The 20,181-nt window shown below is 42.7% G+C and overlaps 1 protein-coding gene across 1 annotated transcript; it reads right to left on the minus strand.

Annotated features, from left to right (window-relative positions):
• Positions 1-237: 237 nt before the first annotated feature.
• On the minus strand, positions 238-2,922 carry LOC144472493 (E3 SUMO-protein ligase ZBED1-like). The gene is made up of 5 exons (XM_078185631.1): positions 2,500-2,922; positions 1,189-1,973; positions 972-1,107; positions 518-816; positions 238-425 (listed from the first exon to the last, which is right to left on the minus strand). Exons 1-5 carry the CDS (start codon positions 2,861-2,863, stop codon positions 402-404), a joined length of 1,608 nt encoding a protein of 535 aa, XP_078041757.1. The 5' UTR covers positions 2,864-2,922; the 3' UTR covers positions 238-401.
• Positions 2,923-20,181: the final 17,259 nt, after the last annotated feature.

Raw genomic sequence — 20,181 nt, forward strand, 5'->3', positions numbered from 1 at the left:
TTGCAATTAACGTGTGCCAATTACGGAATCATAATTTACCGTTCTTCTATTTTTCTAACAGCCCTTTAATCGCTCGTGCTACCGCGCACGCGCATATTTGTTGGACAGTGTTAAAATTCAAATGTTGTTCCCGATTTGTCCGCCCACTCCTTTGTGCAACAATTTTTGATTTTCTCATTTCTCTTTTGGAAATGTCCAAATTGATTAAAATTATTTATTAATATAACATTTTATAACATAGCGATTTATTAAAATTATCTATTAATATAAAATTTAATAACACAGCGATTTATTAAAATTAATTATTAATATAACATTTAATAACATAGCAATTTATTAAAATTATTTGGACGACGTTTCGCACAATGCTACTTAATAATTTGTATTTTTCATGGAAATCTTCAGTTTGATAACGAACCATCCTCCTGAAACAACATTTTACGCCAATTAGATTTCTGTGATTTTAATCGATACACTAGGATTTACTAATTAATAGAACGATAACAATTTATAATACTTCTCTCAGTTTGTCATTGGCATGCAGGATGCAAAGCTTTTGCATAGTCTCGAAGGGCGGGTTGGTTTGATACTTTTGAATGATGCTTCTCGGCGCGAGAAACCGTTTGTCAGACACTCGAACAGCAGGAATGACCAAGAAATGTTTTGCCGCTGTTGCTAAACGAGGGTATCGTTTGCTATTAGCATGCCACCAATTTATTATATTTGATTCCTTGTCTATCGGAGTAGGCCAATATTCTTCCAATTCTTGATCTAGCAATTTATTAAATTTTGTTTCCTTTTCCGGCTTTATTTTACCTAAGTAACAATGCATAATCGGTGAACAACTATCAAACTGGCGACGAGAACGTCAATCAAAAGATGAAATTCATTTACGCGAACATGACTGCTCATTTACGTGGGTAAACATTATTTTAAGTGATAGATATCCGTATGGAATTATGTAATCTTACACAGTTCTGTAATCCTTTTACGTAAATTCTGTTTAGCGGATACGGCCGAATACCCCTTGAATGGTTTATCTTTGAAACGGGGATCCAGTAACGTCGCACATTTCGCATCGATGCCAATGGAACCTTTGAACTGTTTCTGTAAATAATACGTGAGTTTAATTTGTTAGACATATACGGCGTCCTGGACTACATTTACAAGATAAATAATTAATATGACCCTCAATGCTAGAAGAATATTTTGTTTCAGTTCTGAATTCTCGTCGGAGTCTGCAAGCTTCTGTTTCAGCACACAATACGTGGGATAATGCAACGACAACGTCGGGTACTTCTCCGTATAAATCGCCTTTGTCGTCTCTTTAATTAGCTCCAGCACATTCGCGACATCCACTATAAATGTCCATTCTGCCTCGTTCAAGTTTTCAATCTCGCCGAGCAGTGTATGATCGGTTAGCGGTCCACGCAGCTGAATTAAGCATTTGAACATGGTGTACACAGAGATCCAACAAGTCGTGTCAACCTTTTCTATTAACTTCACAGGTACGATGTAAGTGGAACATATCTCCGTTAACATCCTCCTGGCAGATACCGATACCGAAAAATGTCGGATTATACGCATACATTTCTTGACGAGTTTGCTGTAACTTCTTCCCGGTTTAGGAGCAACACGCATCTCCTTCAGTACCGATATCACAGCTGATTGTAAAAAGGCATCGAAGCATGGGACTGGAGTCCACATCGTAGACATTGCGGGGAAGTTCTCGATAATCGACATACTGTTTGTGGTACAAAAGACTGTTGGCAGACGGTTGTTGAATTTCCATGTTTTCAAGATGTTTAGCAGCGCATCGTGCACGGATTCGTCCGTATAATTTTTCGGCAAAAGTTCTACGGCCAACATCCAGCTATATACTTTGAAGCATTCCGTAATGTAATGGACCGAGACCGACATGAAACTGTCGACGGAGGTCCACGTATCAATTGCGAATGCTGCTGCCATTTTGCCTGTTCGTAGAACACAGTTTCATATTAAATACACGAATAAAAGTAAGAAAATAGACGGAAGAAAAAATGATAATAATAGTAGCAATATTGATAGTTATTAAGAGGGATGGAAACCCTCTTAATTGTACGTATATTTAACCCTTTGACTACTGTAGGCGCCAATAGGCGTCAAGATCAAATTTCGCCCCCGTTTATTATTAAATTTGATTAATTATATATTGCGTAATATTTATGTTATATGTTGCAAAAAAGCTTAAAATTATTATTCACTCAAGTAATATTGGTTTAATGTAATAGAATATTTTGAATATTTTAATATACTTCCTCAGAAAATGCATGTCTATTCGAAAAACTACGGCCATGCCAAAATCTGCCGCAGTCAAAGGGTTAAGGTTGGAAAGCTGGTTAATTTTTACGATTTAACTCTTATTTCTAACGTAACTCTGTAACAGAGCCAAAGAAATTACCAATGATACAATACGCACTTAGCTTAGAAATTATAAATAGGTGTTATTGAAACAGTTACCTTCGTTTATCTCTTTATTTATATTAGCCTGAAGTCGTTGCACCATATCATCGTGGATCTCCGGTATTATTGTGTCCAAAAATTTGGCTTGAGGAGGAATATTGTAATCACTGTCAAACGAATGTATAAACGACTTAAACGCGGCATCATCCACGAGACTAAGTGGCTTCAAATCTCTTATTATCATTGCAGCTATAGCAGTTGTCAGCCTCTTACACTCGCGTTCGTATGCTTCCCTGCACGTCTGCGAATGCTCGATCAAGTTTTGTCCTTTCCTCTTAATTGGAAAGTCAGTATTACAAGAACGACACCGCACCTTACCGCTTATCATGCTGTAGAACTTCGGTATAACTTCCCTGCTCATGTTACCGGATTTTATACGTATAATGTAACGACAAATTTAATTTACTGTGAAACGTTTGAAAATTGTACTGTGAGCTAATGACGCTGGAAACCTATATATACCCTGTCGCTTGCATTATAAAAATGTATTATCAGAAAGCTTTCTCACAATAGCCGTATCTTTACTATTTGTTATCGACTTCCAAGAACACTTGCCTTTCTTCGATGCTGCGCCGTAATACTTCAACAGTTTCCTTTACCGTAGCATTGTTCGTCGCCCTTTCGATACAGTGTTCGGGATTCCCCCGATTCTAAAGTAACAATTTTATATTTCAGCCAATTTCAAATAGGCTCTGTTAACGATTCATAAAGATCGTCAGTTAACTATCCGGGCAAGCTTCTCGTCGTTTCGAGGACATTTACGAAACGCGACGAAATTCATTAACGCGCTCGTTGCCATCGTCGGGTCCGCGCTTTCCCCCGGCCGGTTCGGTTCTTCTCGTTCGGTCCCGCGGCGATCGTGGCCGCCGCACGAAACGCTATATTTTACGGGGCTGCCCCTTTTCTTCCCCTTCAGCGCGAGCATTTAGCATTCGAAGTGGCGTTAAAGCGTGTATAGGTAACTACGCGACCGGCTTGGCAACGCTCGCGATGTCCGCGCGCGGGGCACACGGCCGCCGCGCGCAGTTAATATAAATCTCGCGCGGGTACCGCACGCGGCTGGTTTATAGATTTATGCGGCCGGCATTTATGAGAAAAGGACGCGGGTCCCGTGTAGTTTGGGCAACGGACAGAGAGGAAGGGAACCGGCGGGGCGGGTCGGGGGACCCGGTGTACCAGCCACGGATCTATATATTAATTGCCTTGTTAGTCGCGAGACTCGTGTGTCCACTCGGAATTGTTATGCTAATGGGGTGCCGCGTGGGTGTCTCCTTTCCCTTTCTTCTTGTCTCCCTGCCCGTAGCTATGCCACGGCGAATCTGTTGTAACGGATCGTTGCGCGAATCCTTTAATGTCCCCGCGACTTCTGTCGTTTTGCCAAACTAGTATTTGCGCAGTCGTTTATTGACGGTTTACCGATCCAACAATTATACTTGTACGCGGCAGAAGGCTCGTGTGTACGATGTTTTCATTCCGGAACTACGGTTTACCCTAATGTCGGCAAGTTCGAGATCATGGTAGTGCGGCCAGAAAGAGGAACGAAGACATGAATGCATCAGTTGAAAATATTGCATATTAAACGTCATCTGTTTGCTTTAAATGATTTATCGAACAGGATTAGAGAATGCTTAGTGAATAGTTTCATAGGTTTCGCTATGCATGTGTCCCTGGGTATGGTTCGTCTCTTGGATTTTGTAAATGCATAAATATGGCAGTCGTGTACGATTCAAGAGCGTGTGAAAGTTGTTCAAATTTAGTTTATAAGAGCAATTTATTTTATCTGAGCAAACAATTCGAAATTTGGTTAGAAAATTTGATAAAAATAGTTTTCTTAACGACAAACTATTCATTTAATATAAACCATTTTATGGCTAAAATCAAGTGGATTTGATATAAGCAATATTTATTTTTAACAGGATAGTGCTTCATTATACACAACGCGCGAAAACATCGCTTTATTGCAATCGAAATTCAATGGTCGATTAATTTAAATAAATGGTGATGTGAATTGACCACCTCTTTTACCTATAATTGTCGCAGATGATACTTGATAATTGAATAAAAAAGACCAATAAATATCAAAGTAGTTTAATTTTTATTTAAAAGAAAGTTTAAAGGACTATAGTCCTATAGTATAGACTTATATAGACTATAGTTTATAGACCTATAATCTATTTTCGATAATCGTGCAATTCCAGTACGGCAAGTAATTAATATTCGACGATAAGTACCTAGGAATTACTACTGATCACATTACCGATCACAGATGAATAACTTGTAAGTTTAGCTGCGACGAAATGCGACGCAAGGCAACGAAGAGTTGGGAGGACCACGATTAGAAGCGAGTAGAAGGAGAAAAGGACATCGGAGATAGAGGAAGGAGGGGCGAAGAAGCTGCGTGTTCGAAGCAATCCTCCGGGCGACGTGCGTAATTCCAGATAATTTGAAGGGGAATTGAAGCCTCGCAGCGAACGGCGGCCAAGAAGAGGGAGCGAGCTGGAGGGTCGGCGGAGTGCCAGGCCCACGAAAAAAGGACTCGCGAGCGTCGGGAAGATCGATCGACGATCCTCTTCAGCGGGCCGTCCTCGTTGTCCCTTTCGGACGCGCGCGCTGCGTTTCCAACCACCTCGTGCCTCGCAATTAGCGAATTACGGCTCGCCGAAGCCCGTTAATTAAATCGAAGCCAATAGCAGGCGGCTGGCCTTTTATTACTCGCGCCTATGACGGTGCCCTCGACCGGGGGCGAGCACGGGGCCCCCCGTTGTCGTAAACTCGTGCCATGCGTTCGCCGATTCCGTGAACCAGCAGAAAACACGAGCTCGGTGATTGGTATCGAGCGCAATAAAATCGCGGGGACGCGTCAGGTATGTACGAGGTGTTCCATCGAACGAAACGATTGGTCCAGCGGACGGTGGAAGTGGACGATTAACCCCTCGCGCTATTACGTCTTTCAGGGCTACGTTGATTACGACTGTCTCGTCCTTAATTACTTCCTCGATGCCGCGAGATGATGACAGTTTTCGATGACAGGGGATCCAAATTTTGTTTCGATTTAATAGAAATGATCGGCAGCTGTATTTATCGAATCGTGCGCGGAACGTTCGTCACGTGCCTGACTTGTTATTATAGTGCCAGGGGTTAAGAGACACCTTTAAAAATCTCTTTTAAATTGTATCGTTCGTATCGGATCTTGTTGTGATGTTAGAAGTACTAGATTACTAGACAATTCGCGAAACAATACGCGCCAAAAGAAGGAATTAGGTGGAACGACGAAAGAAATAAAATTTTTCAGCTCTTTTATCCGGGTATATTCAAACGATACATTTTGTAACTAAAGGAAGCTCTAACTTTGAGGAGAGCTCTCTGGTTGTTGAATACATTCTAATTCATAACCAATACAATTTCTCCCGTGACAAAAATTCTTTACAATACAACTGGTGTTGTATGAATATATTAGAATCATAGTAATTTTTAGGCCCACGGTGCGCCGGTTCGCGCCCCGTGACAGGGCGAGGGGTCAGGCGCTGCCAAACGAGTTATAACTTTGTGGATAATACGGATGAGGAATAACAGCTAGCTGGCCTTCGGAGGTCTCTCGACATCGTCCGAGTCCGGTCGTGCTATCCGCGCGTTATACGAGACTACGAGACTCGCGATTACACACTCGAGTACCTTGCAGGTAGACAGCGCGGATATCGTTGGCTGGTGCCGGTGCCGATCCCGGAGCCGGGTGTATATGTAACCGTCCTGTGCGTATACCTGGCCGATATTTATTGGGTACTGGTACACCGGGTGGTACCCTTCGCGTGCTCCGTAACGTACGGTACCGGGCCGATATCGATTCCGCGGCGAGCAACCAAAGATAACGATCGCCGGTGCTTTTTCGGATCGGCTCACCTCCGGAAACTCGGCTAGGTAGGTGATGGTTATTACTTACTGCCGACCGTTGCTCTTGTAACCGGAGACTTATGGGACACCGGGTATTCGCTATTAACCCGGTGTACGATCGGCGTTACGCTACGCCCTTCTCCGTACGAGCTTAGATGCCTTTTTTATCCACGATTCTGTCCGGGCTTTCGGACCGGCGAACTCGCTCGGGACAGCCGAACGATTAGCTGGTATCTCCGAGGAGTCGAACAAGTGGTAATGTCACCTTTCAATCGGTTTCGTTTGGCCGAAATACTCGTGCACTCCACTGAACTTCGGACTGTTTAACGCTTTGTCGGCTGCGTCATGTTTGTAAGTGACTGAACAATTCACGCAGGTTCGAACATTTCATTATAGTGTGTTATATTCTGTCGAGGGTTTGTGTCAAATAGAACGCTCGCGTAGTGTAAAACTCGTGTAAATATTATAACTATATTGTGGCGTCGACCAGTGGCTCTAAGAGCTGGCGGCGAAGAATATAATATTATAACTATATTTACAGGAAGATGGGAAGGTGCGGTGGAAGAAATATAACCCCATGCGCTACTTCTTTCACGCTGCGTTGATTAGTACTCGTTTGTCCTTAATATTTTCCTTAACAGGACCCTAAACAATTTTTCTTTCTTCTCTTATCTACTTTTACTTTTAAACTTCGATAACAGAAGAATGAAATTTGATTCCGATTTAAAAGAAATTAATAATATTCATATATATCTTTACTTTTTAACACCGACCGAACAGAAGAACTGACAAGCTAGGCGACAATGCGCATTTTTCTGCCTAGCTTACTTACAGGTATACCAGAACCCCAATCAAAGTTCCGTACTTTGGATGTGGAGGTTTTCACAAAATATAGAAATTCGTCGTTTTGCTTAACATATTTCTCTAATTTTATTGGGATCTGAAAACCGAAAGGACGTTGAAGAACTAGTTGATGCGACGGAAATTCACTTGCCATCTCGATTTGATTAAATTTATGACTCGTTGATGTGTGTTAATGGATTTTGTCAAGCCAATCTCGGCGAAACCTTTTGTACATCTATCTGACCGAGTCTTGTTATTGGATTGATGACCTAATTCCTTCGTACAACGTTCGATCTTTTAATAATTGATATCAAATACTGTAGAGAAAAGCTTTGTAGGGTGTACGTCGTGAAGGATATAGGGGTATTTTATTTAATACACACAAAGTACGATGTGTAAATGTGGTATTATATTAAATGATGGATCGTGAGTACAATGCTTCGCGCCGAGGTGGATGCGACCGCTCGCTTCGATCGTTCGTGTTAAACTCCACGTCTTCAGAGCAGATCGATCCAGCTTCGATGGTTAGAACAAATGACACGCGTTGACCGTTGGAAACGGCAACGCAGTGTCGCTGGACAAGAGGTGCGAGGGGCAACGCGGGCCAGCATGCCAACGGTCCGAGAACGTCGCAGACCCGAAATATAATGTATGTACAATGTTTCACTGCAGTGAACACAAAGTATTATTATGTCCCACTGCAGTGAGCACCGCGACGATAACGGTCCGCTACAGCTTCAAGTGATTCATCAATAGGAAACGACTAATCACACCTTATCATCCATCATAATAAAAACCGTGAAGTCCGTGATACATTCAATTGTATCATTCTTTCTTATCTCATGATATACATATCCACTGCTGATAATTCTGCTAATCGTACGGACGATTTTGTTTTCTTGAGAAAGGTGGTAGCGTCTTGAAGGTGTCCGAAGTTCTTTTTCAATGAAAATAGCTTCTGGCGCAGACGGCGAAAGCTGAGAGTCTATTCGGCTACCACGAAATATTCCGGGGGACCCGATCGGGGACTATAATATGCGCGTTTCTCATGCTACTTGGTCCCCTGTATCTGACGATCTACCCGAGGACTGCCGCGCGGCCCTGTCAATATCGTAACTCTGACCGGCAGTTGATCCGCGTAGAACGATATTTAGGTGGACGGTAACTGGCTTTTAATTTTAACCGGTGGAATGATATCTGAACAGAAATCGGATCCTCCGAATGACACGGTTGCTCCTCTCCAGAAGATCCGTATCGGGCCGGCTCTAAGGAGTTGAACGACTCCTGGCTGGTTATTAGAGAGAGGCTCGGTTAAAAAGGGAGAACTGGAGGAATTCCATGTTCTCCCTCTTCGACGGCTCCGAGAGCGTGTGTCTCATACGGACCTACTGTTCTGTCGTTTGCCGGACCGGCAACGCCCGTTTTGCATGCCTGCCGCGGTGGATGTTGGAGACCGGGGCTCCTTGGGGCTCGTTTCTCTTCGCCTCGTCTCTGCGCTATATCCCGCCTCTCTCTCTCTCTCTCTCACACACACACACACGCACGCGCACACACGCGCGCACTCTCCTTCTTCCTCCTTCTCTAAGTTACACTCGGCTGGCATCGAGAGTCTTTTACCTTTACGCGGGAAATGGCCGCGCAGCCCTACATGGCAGCGAGTCGTTAACGCGGTGTCGACGGTTTTCTCCTCTTGACAGTTCCCCGGCATTGTTGGCGCCTACCTGCCTGGATTCCAACGACGCTCTACCTATCAGGAGCCTCACCCTCACCTTTCGTCCTAATAAGGCCAAGAAGACGTCCTGCACCTTCCGCGAGCGAACGTCTCCTTGAAGCGAAACGTTATGGATCGCTCGGGATCCGCCGGCGCACGAGATCGCGGCCCGATCGAATTGATAAATTCGTCGAGATCGACCGGGGCTCGCCGCGGCATGCCCCATGGGAAATTGCTCGCCGGTTGCGCAAGACCGACTTCTCCCCGGTAAACGATGCTAACGGCCTGACGAATCCGGAGCGATTTGTTTCTGTTCCATGAATTTTCGTATCCTTTTATTGGAAAGCTTTTTATTAGGACGAGGGCTGGAAATTCAACGAAATTATATTAATTTTTCTATTATAATATAGAAATATTATATAATAATATAATATTTTTATATTTTTATAATAATATAATATTTTCTATTATAATATATTTTCTATTATAATAATATTCTATTAATTTTTCTTGATATAAATTGTTTCTTGTTATTCATTACAAGAACTGCGTTTTAAAGGCTGTTACCGAATTAATTGACGACAGTGATTTATAACAAAAATACAAAAAACTTCGATTATATATTCGCTGAACGGGAGAGGTTAAACGGGGGTACCGGCACCTATTTTACAATTTCTCCACGCTGCGCTCAAATTGTAATAACAAAGTCTTCGCGTAGCGATGCGAACGCAGCGTTGTTGAGACGAATAAAATTTCAGGATTCCCAAAGTATTCTTTCGTACGAAGCGACGCGCGGTTACGAGCGATGAGATTGTTGCAAAAACGTGGCACCTTCGAGCGAAACGGTCGGCGGGGCACGATGAGAACGGGTTGAAATTTCGGTGAAAACCGGATGCACGCGGATCCTGAATGCGGCGTCGTAGGTCAGAGGTGATCCTGGAAGTAAATTAAGCGCGACCAGACGGTGGAACGTTTAACGGTGGATTTCGTGGGGGCCCGGGGTTCACCGGAACGGGCAAAAAATCAGTGCAACGGCATCATTCCCGGGGACCACACCCGGAAGAGACGTTTCGTTAAGGTTAATATGGATGAGCCGCGTACTCCATCCGAGGCTGAATTTATGTCGGTTGCTTCCATTGAAATTGAAATCAACGCACGACATGCGCTACGGTTCGCCCATGGATATTCGGGGCCGTGGCTAAATTGGAACCACCCAGGCAGATACTAAATTTACTTTACGTATAGTAATTTGGAGTGGTCACAGGGTAGAGAATCCCTGATACCTGGCCGGCCGGTATCAGCGTTCGCATTACGTTCGTATGGGTGAATCGGATTCCAGAGAAAATAGGATCGTAAATGGTGCGCGTTTCGGCAAGACGCTAATTATGAAAAGCATTCTAATTAAGGGTTCACGATATATATATATATATATATATACGTAGAATGGAATTTGTTTTTTTTTTTATAACGAACGATGTTTCATTGTATGATTGTTACGAATGCCGGGGATAAAGGGGAGTACATTAAAAGGGACTTTATTAAACGTTGGCCCACTTTCCGATAAATATGTGCATCGAGGAAGTTCATATTTATTTCTTGTACGCTCTTAATTTACCGTATAACCGAGTCCCTGATTGGACACGAAGGAATCGTGAGACAGAAGTAAAGTACCGATAATAAAGTAGTCATTGAATGTGAAATTTCGGGGATGGATAACGGTGTATCGCGAATGAAACGATTTTGTTCGGTTTAGCAGTACGATCGGGCAATAATTGCTTGCTGCCTTACAAGAAGCAACCAGTTATTTTCAATTATTCTCGTGTCGAGAAGAAACGTTTGCATTTCAATATACTCGGACGAATAGCATAACCAGATGAACAGTATACGACAACTAAACTGTAATATGTAATTTCAACGTCGATTGTTGCTAATAAGACTTACAACATCAAAGTAATTTAGCGATCGTTTCTTTCATGGTTTAAGTTTATCTATTGTTTATCTATAGATTCTGCAGATATAATACTAATTAAATTCGGTCTTTGCGAACATGCTGTCACTGTGCATTTGTATGCGAAATAAAAATCGTTTGCATCAATTGTTATCGATAGAATAGAAACGGATTAAAAAGTTCTTCCTTTTATAATAATTCTAATAGGTACAAAATAATAGATATTTTTTAATCTTTTAGTTTTACTATCATTTTAAATTCCAATCGCTTATTTTGCTATAAATTAAAGCCTGGCTAGTAATAACAATACATTGATAAGATGCAATGATAAGACGATAAATATGATAGTGGAAGCATACGGAATTCTTTTTTTTTATTTATAATAATGAGAACCAAGTATCAGATTCAGTCATCGAAGCCTCTCAAATCTCAAGCTACGTTCCTTCTAAACACAAATGTCTAATACACATTTAACCCCTTACACTATCGCTCCTTTCATGCTGTGGCAATTAGCATTTATTTGTCCTCAATATTTTTAATAATAGTACCAGACAATTTTTGTTTCCAGTATTGTCTTCATTTACCTTCGTTTTCATAGTTTGATACCAGACGAATTTATTTTTACTTCCACGTAAAAGAAATGAATAATATTCATATTTAGTAGAGTTTGCATAAAATCTTCACCACGAGTCTGACTCGTTATTATATCGCAAGGGGTTAATACAAGCTCGCTATAAAACAATCTCCCGTTTTTCTATCCGAATCGAATTCCCGTTTCTTGATACCAGTGATCCACGAATGCAGAACATCGTCAGTCCAGCGACGGCTGATAGAGGCTTTCAATGCGAGGGGTCGAGGATCGGGAACACGGAGCGGCTATTTCGAGCAGGGCCGGTGTATTTAATTAATCGTCGTGCCCGAAAGGTCAAACCACGGGGGCCGGCGCGGCGCGATGGTTCGCTACGAAACGGAATCGGCCGTTTCTTTGTCGACGGAAGGACGAAAACGATAATCGCGCGAACAGTTCGGAGGCAGTGGTTTAATGCGTGCACCGCCGATCTTTAGAGCCTTTAATAAGGGGTTTTCGTAAATAACGAGGTCTGCCCGAGTAAACGTGTCTATTTGCGCGAACCCGACGCTACGCGGGCCTCCCCCCCGTTCTCGCCCCTGTGTAATCCCACCGAAAGCCACAGGAAGCTGTAAATTGATCTTCGAAATTGATCATGAACATTGTTGCGTACACGGCTTCCCTCGTTGTTTTTTTTTCTTCTCCTCGTTAAATAAACCATAACGAGGAGACCGGCGCGAATCAATTTTTCCACCGGCAGGAAATTTATTTTCCGTGCGCGGCCGGCCGACCGGTTTGTCGTTGACGAGACAATCGCGGCTAATGCCGCGGCATCGCCGAGTGAAAACTCCGGCGGGACTTCGCCGCGGCGAAAAAAATTGGCGGGCCGCGTAGCGTCGATTTATCATCGATTTAACGAGCCCGGCGGCTTCGGTGTCGACGGTAATTAACCTTCATTGATTGGCTCCATTGTGGATAAATAAGTCGGCGGATGTTCGACGTCGATCCACCGCGAAACCCGCGCCGCCGCGAGATCCGAGAACCGACGTCCCGGTCCGGGAGGATGTCCGTCAAGGACGCGCGACGCCAGGAGGTCCTCGCGCTTATCTGATCCGTGGCACGAACGTTCTCCTGTGCTTTTCAGTTTCTACTCGCCTCCGTTCTTGTCATTGCACGTGTCTGCACTCTAGTTTGTCATTTCTATTCCGTATTTGCAGGTTTTTATTGGGTGGACTTTTTCACTGGTACATAACTAATCATAGTTTTATCATAAGCAAATTTGGTAGAGAACAACCAAAAGTTGCTCTTCCGGTGATCGAACAATTTCTTAGTTCACTTACTCGCGTTTCTTATTCGTGTCTGCAATGCCTGGTATGATTACGACTGTTATTATTTATTTATTTATTTGTACTCTCAGCCTAATGTTCTATTAATATAGAGAATATAGATAAGTGAAATAGATAAGCAGATGTAGAAAATTATATCAATAAAATGAACGATATTTAATAATAACAATAAAATTTTTATTGTTATAATTTTATACATCTGCTTATCTACTTTACCTAAGCGCCGGCAATAGCGGCGCAATTGTAATTACTCCTGGGTATTTTTGTAAGGCTCGAGGGGACATTTCTTGACAATAAACGAATTATTATCTAAATTCGTCTATACTTTGAAAGGAGTTCGATTAAGGATAATTTAAATGTGATATGTGTATAGTGCATTGAATTTGTACTGGAAAAATAAATTTAATATGTCCAACAGTGGAAAAGAATTCAATATAAACGGTCTCTGGAAAAAATAAACCAACCTGGGTTTCAACTTATTAATCCATTTTTTAAACCGGTGAATTTGCATTTTAATTCTTAAAGCTTAATTCTTTCTTTATTACGAAATAGCGCAGTTTCTCCTCTATATTCTTCTCTAAGATCGTAGAAGAATACATAATTTAGTCTTTAACACATGTGTCACATGTACCATCTATAGTACATGCTTGCATGTTTATTTAATGGGCTGAAAAATAGTTTATAACAAATCTAGAATTAAAGAATCAATGCACAAGAACGGATTATAATGAATTTGTTTTATTATCATATACGATTATTAATAATTACAAATAATATAGCAAGTTCAGCTAAAAAAAGCTCGGCATAGGACACGTTAAATATGTATCTACCATTAAGGAAAGTGTTGTTAATCGAAAATTACGATCAACAAAGAAACGTGTCTCGTATCCAGGCACCATTAGCCTATTGTAAAAGAATTTATTTTAATATATTCGACTTGATAAAATGCCTCCAGAACAGAGAGAGAGAGAGAGAGGGGGAAAGAGCGGGTTCCCAGGCCACTGCGCGTCGACCTGTATACGAAACCACCTCGTTCAATTCCGCTTGAATATTCCCCGACGAGACTTTCCGACCGCCGAACAAGAGATTCGAACGCGAGGCAATTCGGTCCACGGCAGCGTGGCGCTCCCAGCCGCCAAGACGCATCCCTCGTTTTCCAATTCCCTTAATTCGATGATGCATGCCTCTCGGCTGTCGAACGACGGCGGGAACAATCGGCGGACGTCGGGGCCGGGGCCCGGGCCGGGACACGATAATGGTTCATCGTGATCTCGGAATAATTTGTCACGAACCCGGCCGGCGGTGAACGCGTTTCACGAAATATATGCGACGCGGGGACGGCCGGCGGAAGGGAGGAGGGAGAGGAGGGAGAGGAGGGAGAGGAGGTGGTGTACGAAGGAGAGCGGTAACACGCGATTACTAATCGTGGTATCGCTTCTACCCCAGGGGTCGTGGGGTTGGGCGATGACCAACGACGATATACATTATTCGTAGAGAGGCCCGAAACGCGAAGGGAATCCTACCCCCTCCCCACCGCCCCTCCCTCACCGTCCACCTGTGAGATACGACCGGACGTTTCGACTTCTTGGAACGGAGAGGTCGACGCGCCGCGGCGTAGCCGTGGGGATCCTCGCCCACGCGCCCGGCCGCAGCACAAAGCTGAGAAATCAAAAACCGAATTCGATTCCCGTGGCCCCCGGTGTCCACGAGGATCGTAGCTCAAACAGGTGAAGCCTGACCTTAACGGCCCCACGGATTAATGGGGCTAACCGGGACCGCGGTTGAACCAGGCCCCGGCCGGCTCCGCGCATCGGATTCGACCCGCTCCGGAGAACGCCGTATTTTTATGCTTTCCTTATCTAAATCGAATATGAAGGAATTCGTACGATTCTTTCATATTTCGACGATTTCTCTCGTTTTAATTATCGAGCCGGATAACTTTGTCTTTTTCGTTTGCAATTGTTACGTTTTCTTTGCTTAACTCTTATATTGGTATTATCGTTGCTATTATTTCCTTGCATATATTATTTTCATTGTTTCTATTTACTTATTATATATTATTTTCATTGTTTCTATTTACTTTTCGTTATTTACGCGTGTTTTAATAAAAATTGTACGAAACCGAATAAAACTAATTTTGCCATTATTACCATTTAATATTTATCGGAAGAAAGAACGATATTATAGGTTACTGAAAGGGTTTCACCAATTTTACTATTATAAAATAAATCTAATTTTAAATTGAATTTTTCTATTTAAAATAAATTTTTTATTTCGCTAGATTGAACGTTTTTTTTTTTTAGTAACAAACTGCGATTTAAATATTTTCTCGATTTCATTATTATTATATGACGTACAATTATCTTAATATGTTCATTATTAGCAATTTACGAACATGGTAAATTTTTTAGCAATTTCCTTGCTTACTGAATATGTACTAAATTACTATTTATAAGTAAGGAACATACTACTCTAGTATAATAAAATTTCAGATTCATTTATTAATATAATCTTCTCGACGAAATATATAATTACAATGAGGCACTACAAAATAAAACAAAACTATTATAACCATTTTTTAACCTGTTTAATTATTGTCGCATCTGCTTAAAAATAATTAGTGATCACCCGTGGGGTTACAGTAATAGCGTTATGCATAAACAAAACGTACAATAGTGTTTCCTTAAAGTTATTTTCATAATCTAAATTCCTTAAGTTACCATATAATTTCGTTAACCAATTCGATTTCTCCTAGATATTACGTAACTTTTTCCATTTGTTTATAAAACCACTATAAATATTTCCTTTACAGTTTCTGTTCAAGGGACGCCCGAACTTCGGTACGACAATGTTAATATAAAATGTAAAATATAGATTTGGCCGATCGTCCCTGATAAATTTAATTATTTCGGGGCCTAGATACGAAAAGCATCAAAAGCGCCAATAAATACGCAGCGAAAGGAGCCGACGAAATGTGAAAACCAGTTCCGCCGTTTATCGATAAGAATTCGTGCGCCGTTTCGCGATTTTGAATAGAGGTTGTCACTATGCTACAAAGCCTGTCCTTGAATTTTAATGGGAACGGTATCGTAAACGCATTACGCTTTTATCGGTTTAATAACGTTCGCCGTTTTTATCATCGCTGTTCCCTCGGGAGTTCGGTGAACATCTGAAATCCGTGGCGGTCGCCTCGTCGCCGGAAGCTCGGTCGCTTAAAGAGGTCGCCCCGTGGCACTTCGTAGACAGTAATGCGATACCGGAGGAAGCGTTAATTTTGTTAATTGGCGGTGTCTTTGGAATCATCGATGCTGATAAACCGTGGTTTCGCACGGGTACCGTTAACCTCTTTCCGTGGCTAGCGCGTGTAGCGTGTTTCTCAGATTTTTGGTAACCCGCCGGGATATTCCCTTTTATTTTGTGCAAACAATTAGTCTGCGGTTTTTTACTCAAAATGTGGTAATTCTTTTTTTACGCAATTTAGGCAATAATCTCAACAGTTCTCTTATCGGATTTATTCTTGAACATTATTCTCAGCCTCGAAAATTTAAACATTTGCTTCGAAAGCGCGCAGCCATATTTTTGAAACACCGTAAGAACTTTTTAAAGTAGGTTCACGTCGAAATTTATTTACGCTTTTCGAAGATCGTGGAATCCTTTATGAAAATTGTAGTAGAACATTGCATTACTTGTATACATTAATATTACTTGTTTCATTAAGATTGTGGAATACAAACCTTTGTCTTGTAATTTTTAAAAGCCTGTTTTGAAATTGCGTAAGTATGTTTTTCAAATATCAAAAATGTTTGTTAAAGTAATTTCCTGTTTTAATAAGATATTCCTGATCGACGCCTATAAAATCGTCGATGAAAGTCACTGTAAATCCTTTCATTACTTATACATGTATTATTGAAATTGTTGAATATAAACTGTTCGTACACAAAAAACTTTTCGTTTAAACAATTCAGATTTCCAGTGGCAGTGGCTTCGAGCGCAAAGAGTTAATAGTCTCTAACGTCCGAGAGGTAGTGGGGAAGTTACGAAAATGCGGTAAAATGCGAGCGCGTGATTATGGTTGTGACTAGTCTCAATTTGGAATCGTACAATTGCGAGCTATTCAACATGCTTCGCACGGTGGGCAATGGAACAGCCACGCGCCGAGGGCGAACCTACTGGCAACATAGGAGAGCTGACGTCAGAGAAGAAAAACTCAAGTGTTTACGTTTTTCATGCTAGGATTTGTTCTATTTCTCTTAATCCCGACATTATTTATGACAGGTCGCTGTCACATTCCTCAGCCGAACAACGTGTAATGGCAACACCGTCCTAAAACTGCTCAAAATCTGCCCGAGCCTTTACGGACTAAATAGTATATCCCTTAGCGGACGGCTGGCGGATATATCCGCCCAAAATACTGCGCGCTCCAATACACGTCGTCCACAGCGAAGCTCGCCCGCCGAGCGCCGCCGTCCGCATAGGGATATAAATGAAGACAGTCTGAAATATTCCATATCAGAGTTTATTAATTCGAAAGATCAGAATATGTTTAAGGCAGGCATTTCTGTATTGATATCTTGTTGAAAAGGGTGTAGTAAAGCAAACGGGGCATATTTTGATTAAATCAACAGCTTTTGAAAAAAGATATACAGTTTTATATATTCACGTAAACATCCGACATTTCATATGCACCAACTTAAAAACAGCTAAGTAACAATCTTAACCCTTTGCACTCGAGTGCCACCTCTGAAGCGCCAATGAAAATTGTTATATAACTAACAAAATAATGTTGACATTATTAAAGACCCATCTGTTAAAAGCGTAACAATTTTACGAGTCACAACACTCAATTTCACATGCGTAAATTATACTAAGTATTATAATGCAGCTGATCAAAATAGCAATTTTGGATCTAAGCTTAAAATGGTTCCGAGTGCAAACGGTTAACAATCTGAATAATCGTAAATAAAAAATTAGTGACTGTCATTTTGACGAATTCCGTAAACCTAATGTCAGTACAATGATGTGGATCGAAGGCTGCAAAATCATAGATAAAAGTCACTAATACTACACTGTTTTACTCTTTCCTTAAATTTTATAATATCCGAAAATTGTCCAAACTTCGTCGAAACTTTTCAAATCGTTCAGGTGTGTTTCCGAGGCCCGAAAAATGTTACGAAATAGCTACTCCCTACGGTCGCTGATCAAAGACCGAGTAATACCTTTGCTGGTAGACGAAGTATTTATTCTCGGCGGACATTTATTCTCATCGACTCTCGAGTATCCTCGAAAACGCAGGACGCGTATAGAGGGGACAAAAAGAGAGAGAGAGAGAGAGAGAGAGAGAGAGAGAGATATCCCCCGGTTTCTTTGTATCGCGGCCACAATATCTCGGACCGCTATCTATCCGAGAAACCGCTTCCTCCCAGAATCACGCACAAAGGCGAGCGTGACACGCGGGTCTGCCGGAGAAATTCATCTTTTTAATACGCCACCGCGGGTAACGTTACGCGTGTAATATCAGCGTAGAAGAATGCTGTCGCGCCTTGTCACGGCGCGCAGCGGAGTTTCGGGCCGCGCGCAGCGGAGGCAGCTCGCAAACCGAAAGCTTGTTCCTGTTCGGTGCGCGCTGGCACCGCTGTACGTCCACCGGGAACCATAAATCCTGCCGGGCAGGACCGCGCTCGGGGTGGTTCGCCACACAGGTCGTGCCTAACCGTGGTAGGGTAATTGGCGAAATGTGGTAATCCCTAATTACAGGAGATACCGCGCCTAATTCCATAACGTATTGCATCGAATGCGGGGCCCCGGCAACTGGCTCTCGCCGCGAATTAACTGCGACGCCCGTTCTTCTTCCGCGTAATTGCGTTGCCTAAAAACGGTACTTATAAGGTCGCGGCCGTTTTTTTCCACGGGAATCGAACAGTTCGCAATTAACTTGTTGCAATCCCCGATCGGGGGCCCCGTGCATCGGCCGCGTGGGTAATCACCGCGGGAGAGTCTTGTACCTCGTTCCGATGAATTACAGCGTCTTTGTTTTGGGAACGTAATGCGCGCGGCGAAATGTCGAACGCGAACACCGCGCGCGGCCGTTCCAATATGTTGCGGTGGGTCCCGCGATCCCAATTCCAGCTTCTGCCGCGCAACTCTTTCGGAAAGCCGGCTCTCGCTTCCTGGTTGATGAGCGAACCTTTCCGTAATCCAATTACAGGAAATTCTCTCCAATTGTCCCTCGGCTTGTAAACAAAAAATGGACAATTTGGGAAGAGAATATACGGTTATCAGGGTATCGCGGCATGGTACTATAATCGCCGATTGTCGACAGCACGAGGCTGGAATAATTGTATCTCCTCCTCCCAACTTCTCCATTTTTGGTTCAGAAGCTGTTGAACGATCGGAGAGAATTTTCTGTATCCGGTGTAGAAAGCGTAATTTTCTCTATCCATTTTTGTCCACTTCAGAATTTGAATAAAAATACGCGTCGACTGTTTTCTGCATCTGCGACAGAAAGCGGAAACGTGGAGAGCTCTTCGGTTTACGAAGCCCGAGATAGTTGCGAAACGATCGAAACATCGGTCGCGATGCCGTTAAATCGAAAATCGCAATAAATCGGTCCACCGGAGTAGATAAAACGGCTCGCGAGCAACACGAGTTACACATATATCAACGTTCTGTTAACAAATCCGGTGGACAGGCGCGGCGATATAACCGGCGTCGTTAAGTCGGGACACCGATATCGCGGTGTTTCACGAATTTTACGTGTCCGAACGGCGACGCCTCTAACTGGCCCATAGACACCCTAATAAAGATGTTTCTACACGGTTTTATATGACTCTATCTTCTAGACGCGGCGGCGGATTTTATGGCGACGTTTACACATTATCGTCGCGAGGCATATCGTCGCGCGTCGCTCCGGTCCGCCGCTTCGGTTCCTTCGGATTGCACCCGGTTTTAACACGTCGTAAAATTATGACCGATCGCCCGCCTAATGGTGCCGGAATATCGCGAGTTACGAGACGTCCATTGTGCCCGCACGGTTCCTTTGATCCTGCGAACCGGCCCCGGAGTTCGCGCGTTATCCGCTCGTATCTCTCCAGTCACAATATCTTCGCGTGGGATCCCTTTGATACGAGCCTCGGCATCCTTCGAACACGCTTTTTATGCTACACCGAGGACCACGCGTCGCGCGCGACGATTTCTTTTCTCAAACGCATTGGCTGCGTTTAAAGTCCTTGACTTTGATATCAGAGAAACTAGATATTTTAATCTTAGACCTACCGACGATTTTATAAAATATTTAATTTGTCCGCAGCGTGTTAGTGAACAGTAAAACATTGAGGTGTTTCCTCTATAATTTTTTCATGCCGTGTTTTCTGTTAGG

The sequence above is a fragment of the Augochlora pura genome, chromosome 7 (genome assembly GCF_028453695.1).
Source record: "Augochlora pura isolate Apur16 chromosome 7, APUR_v2.2.1, whole genome shotgun sequence".
Lineage (NCBI taxonomy): Eukaryota > Metazoa > Arthropoda > Insecta > Hymenoptera > Halictidae > Augochlora > Augochlora pura.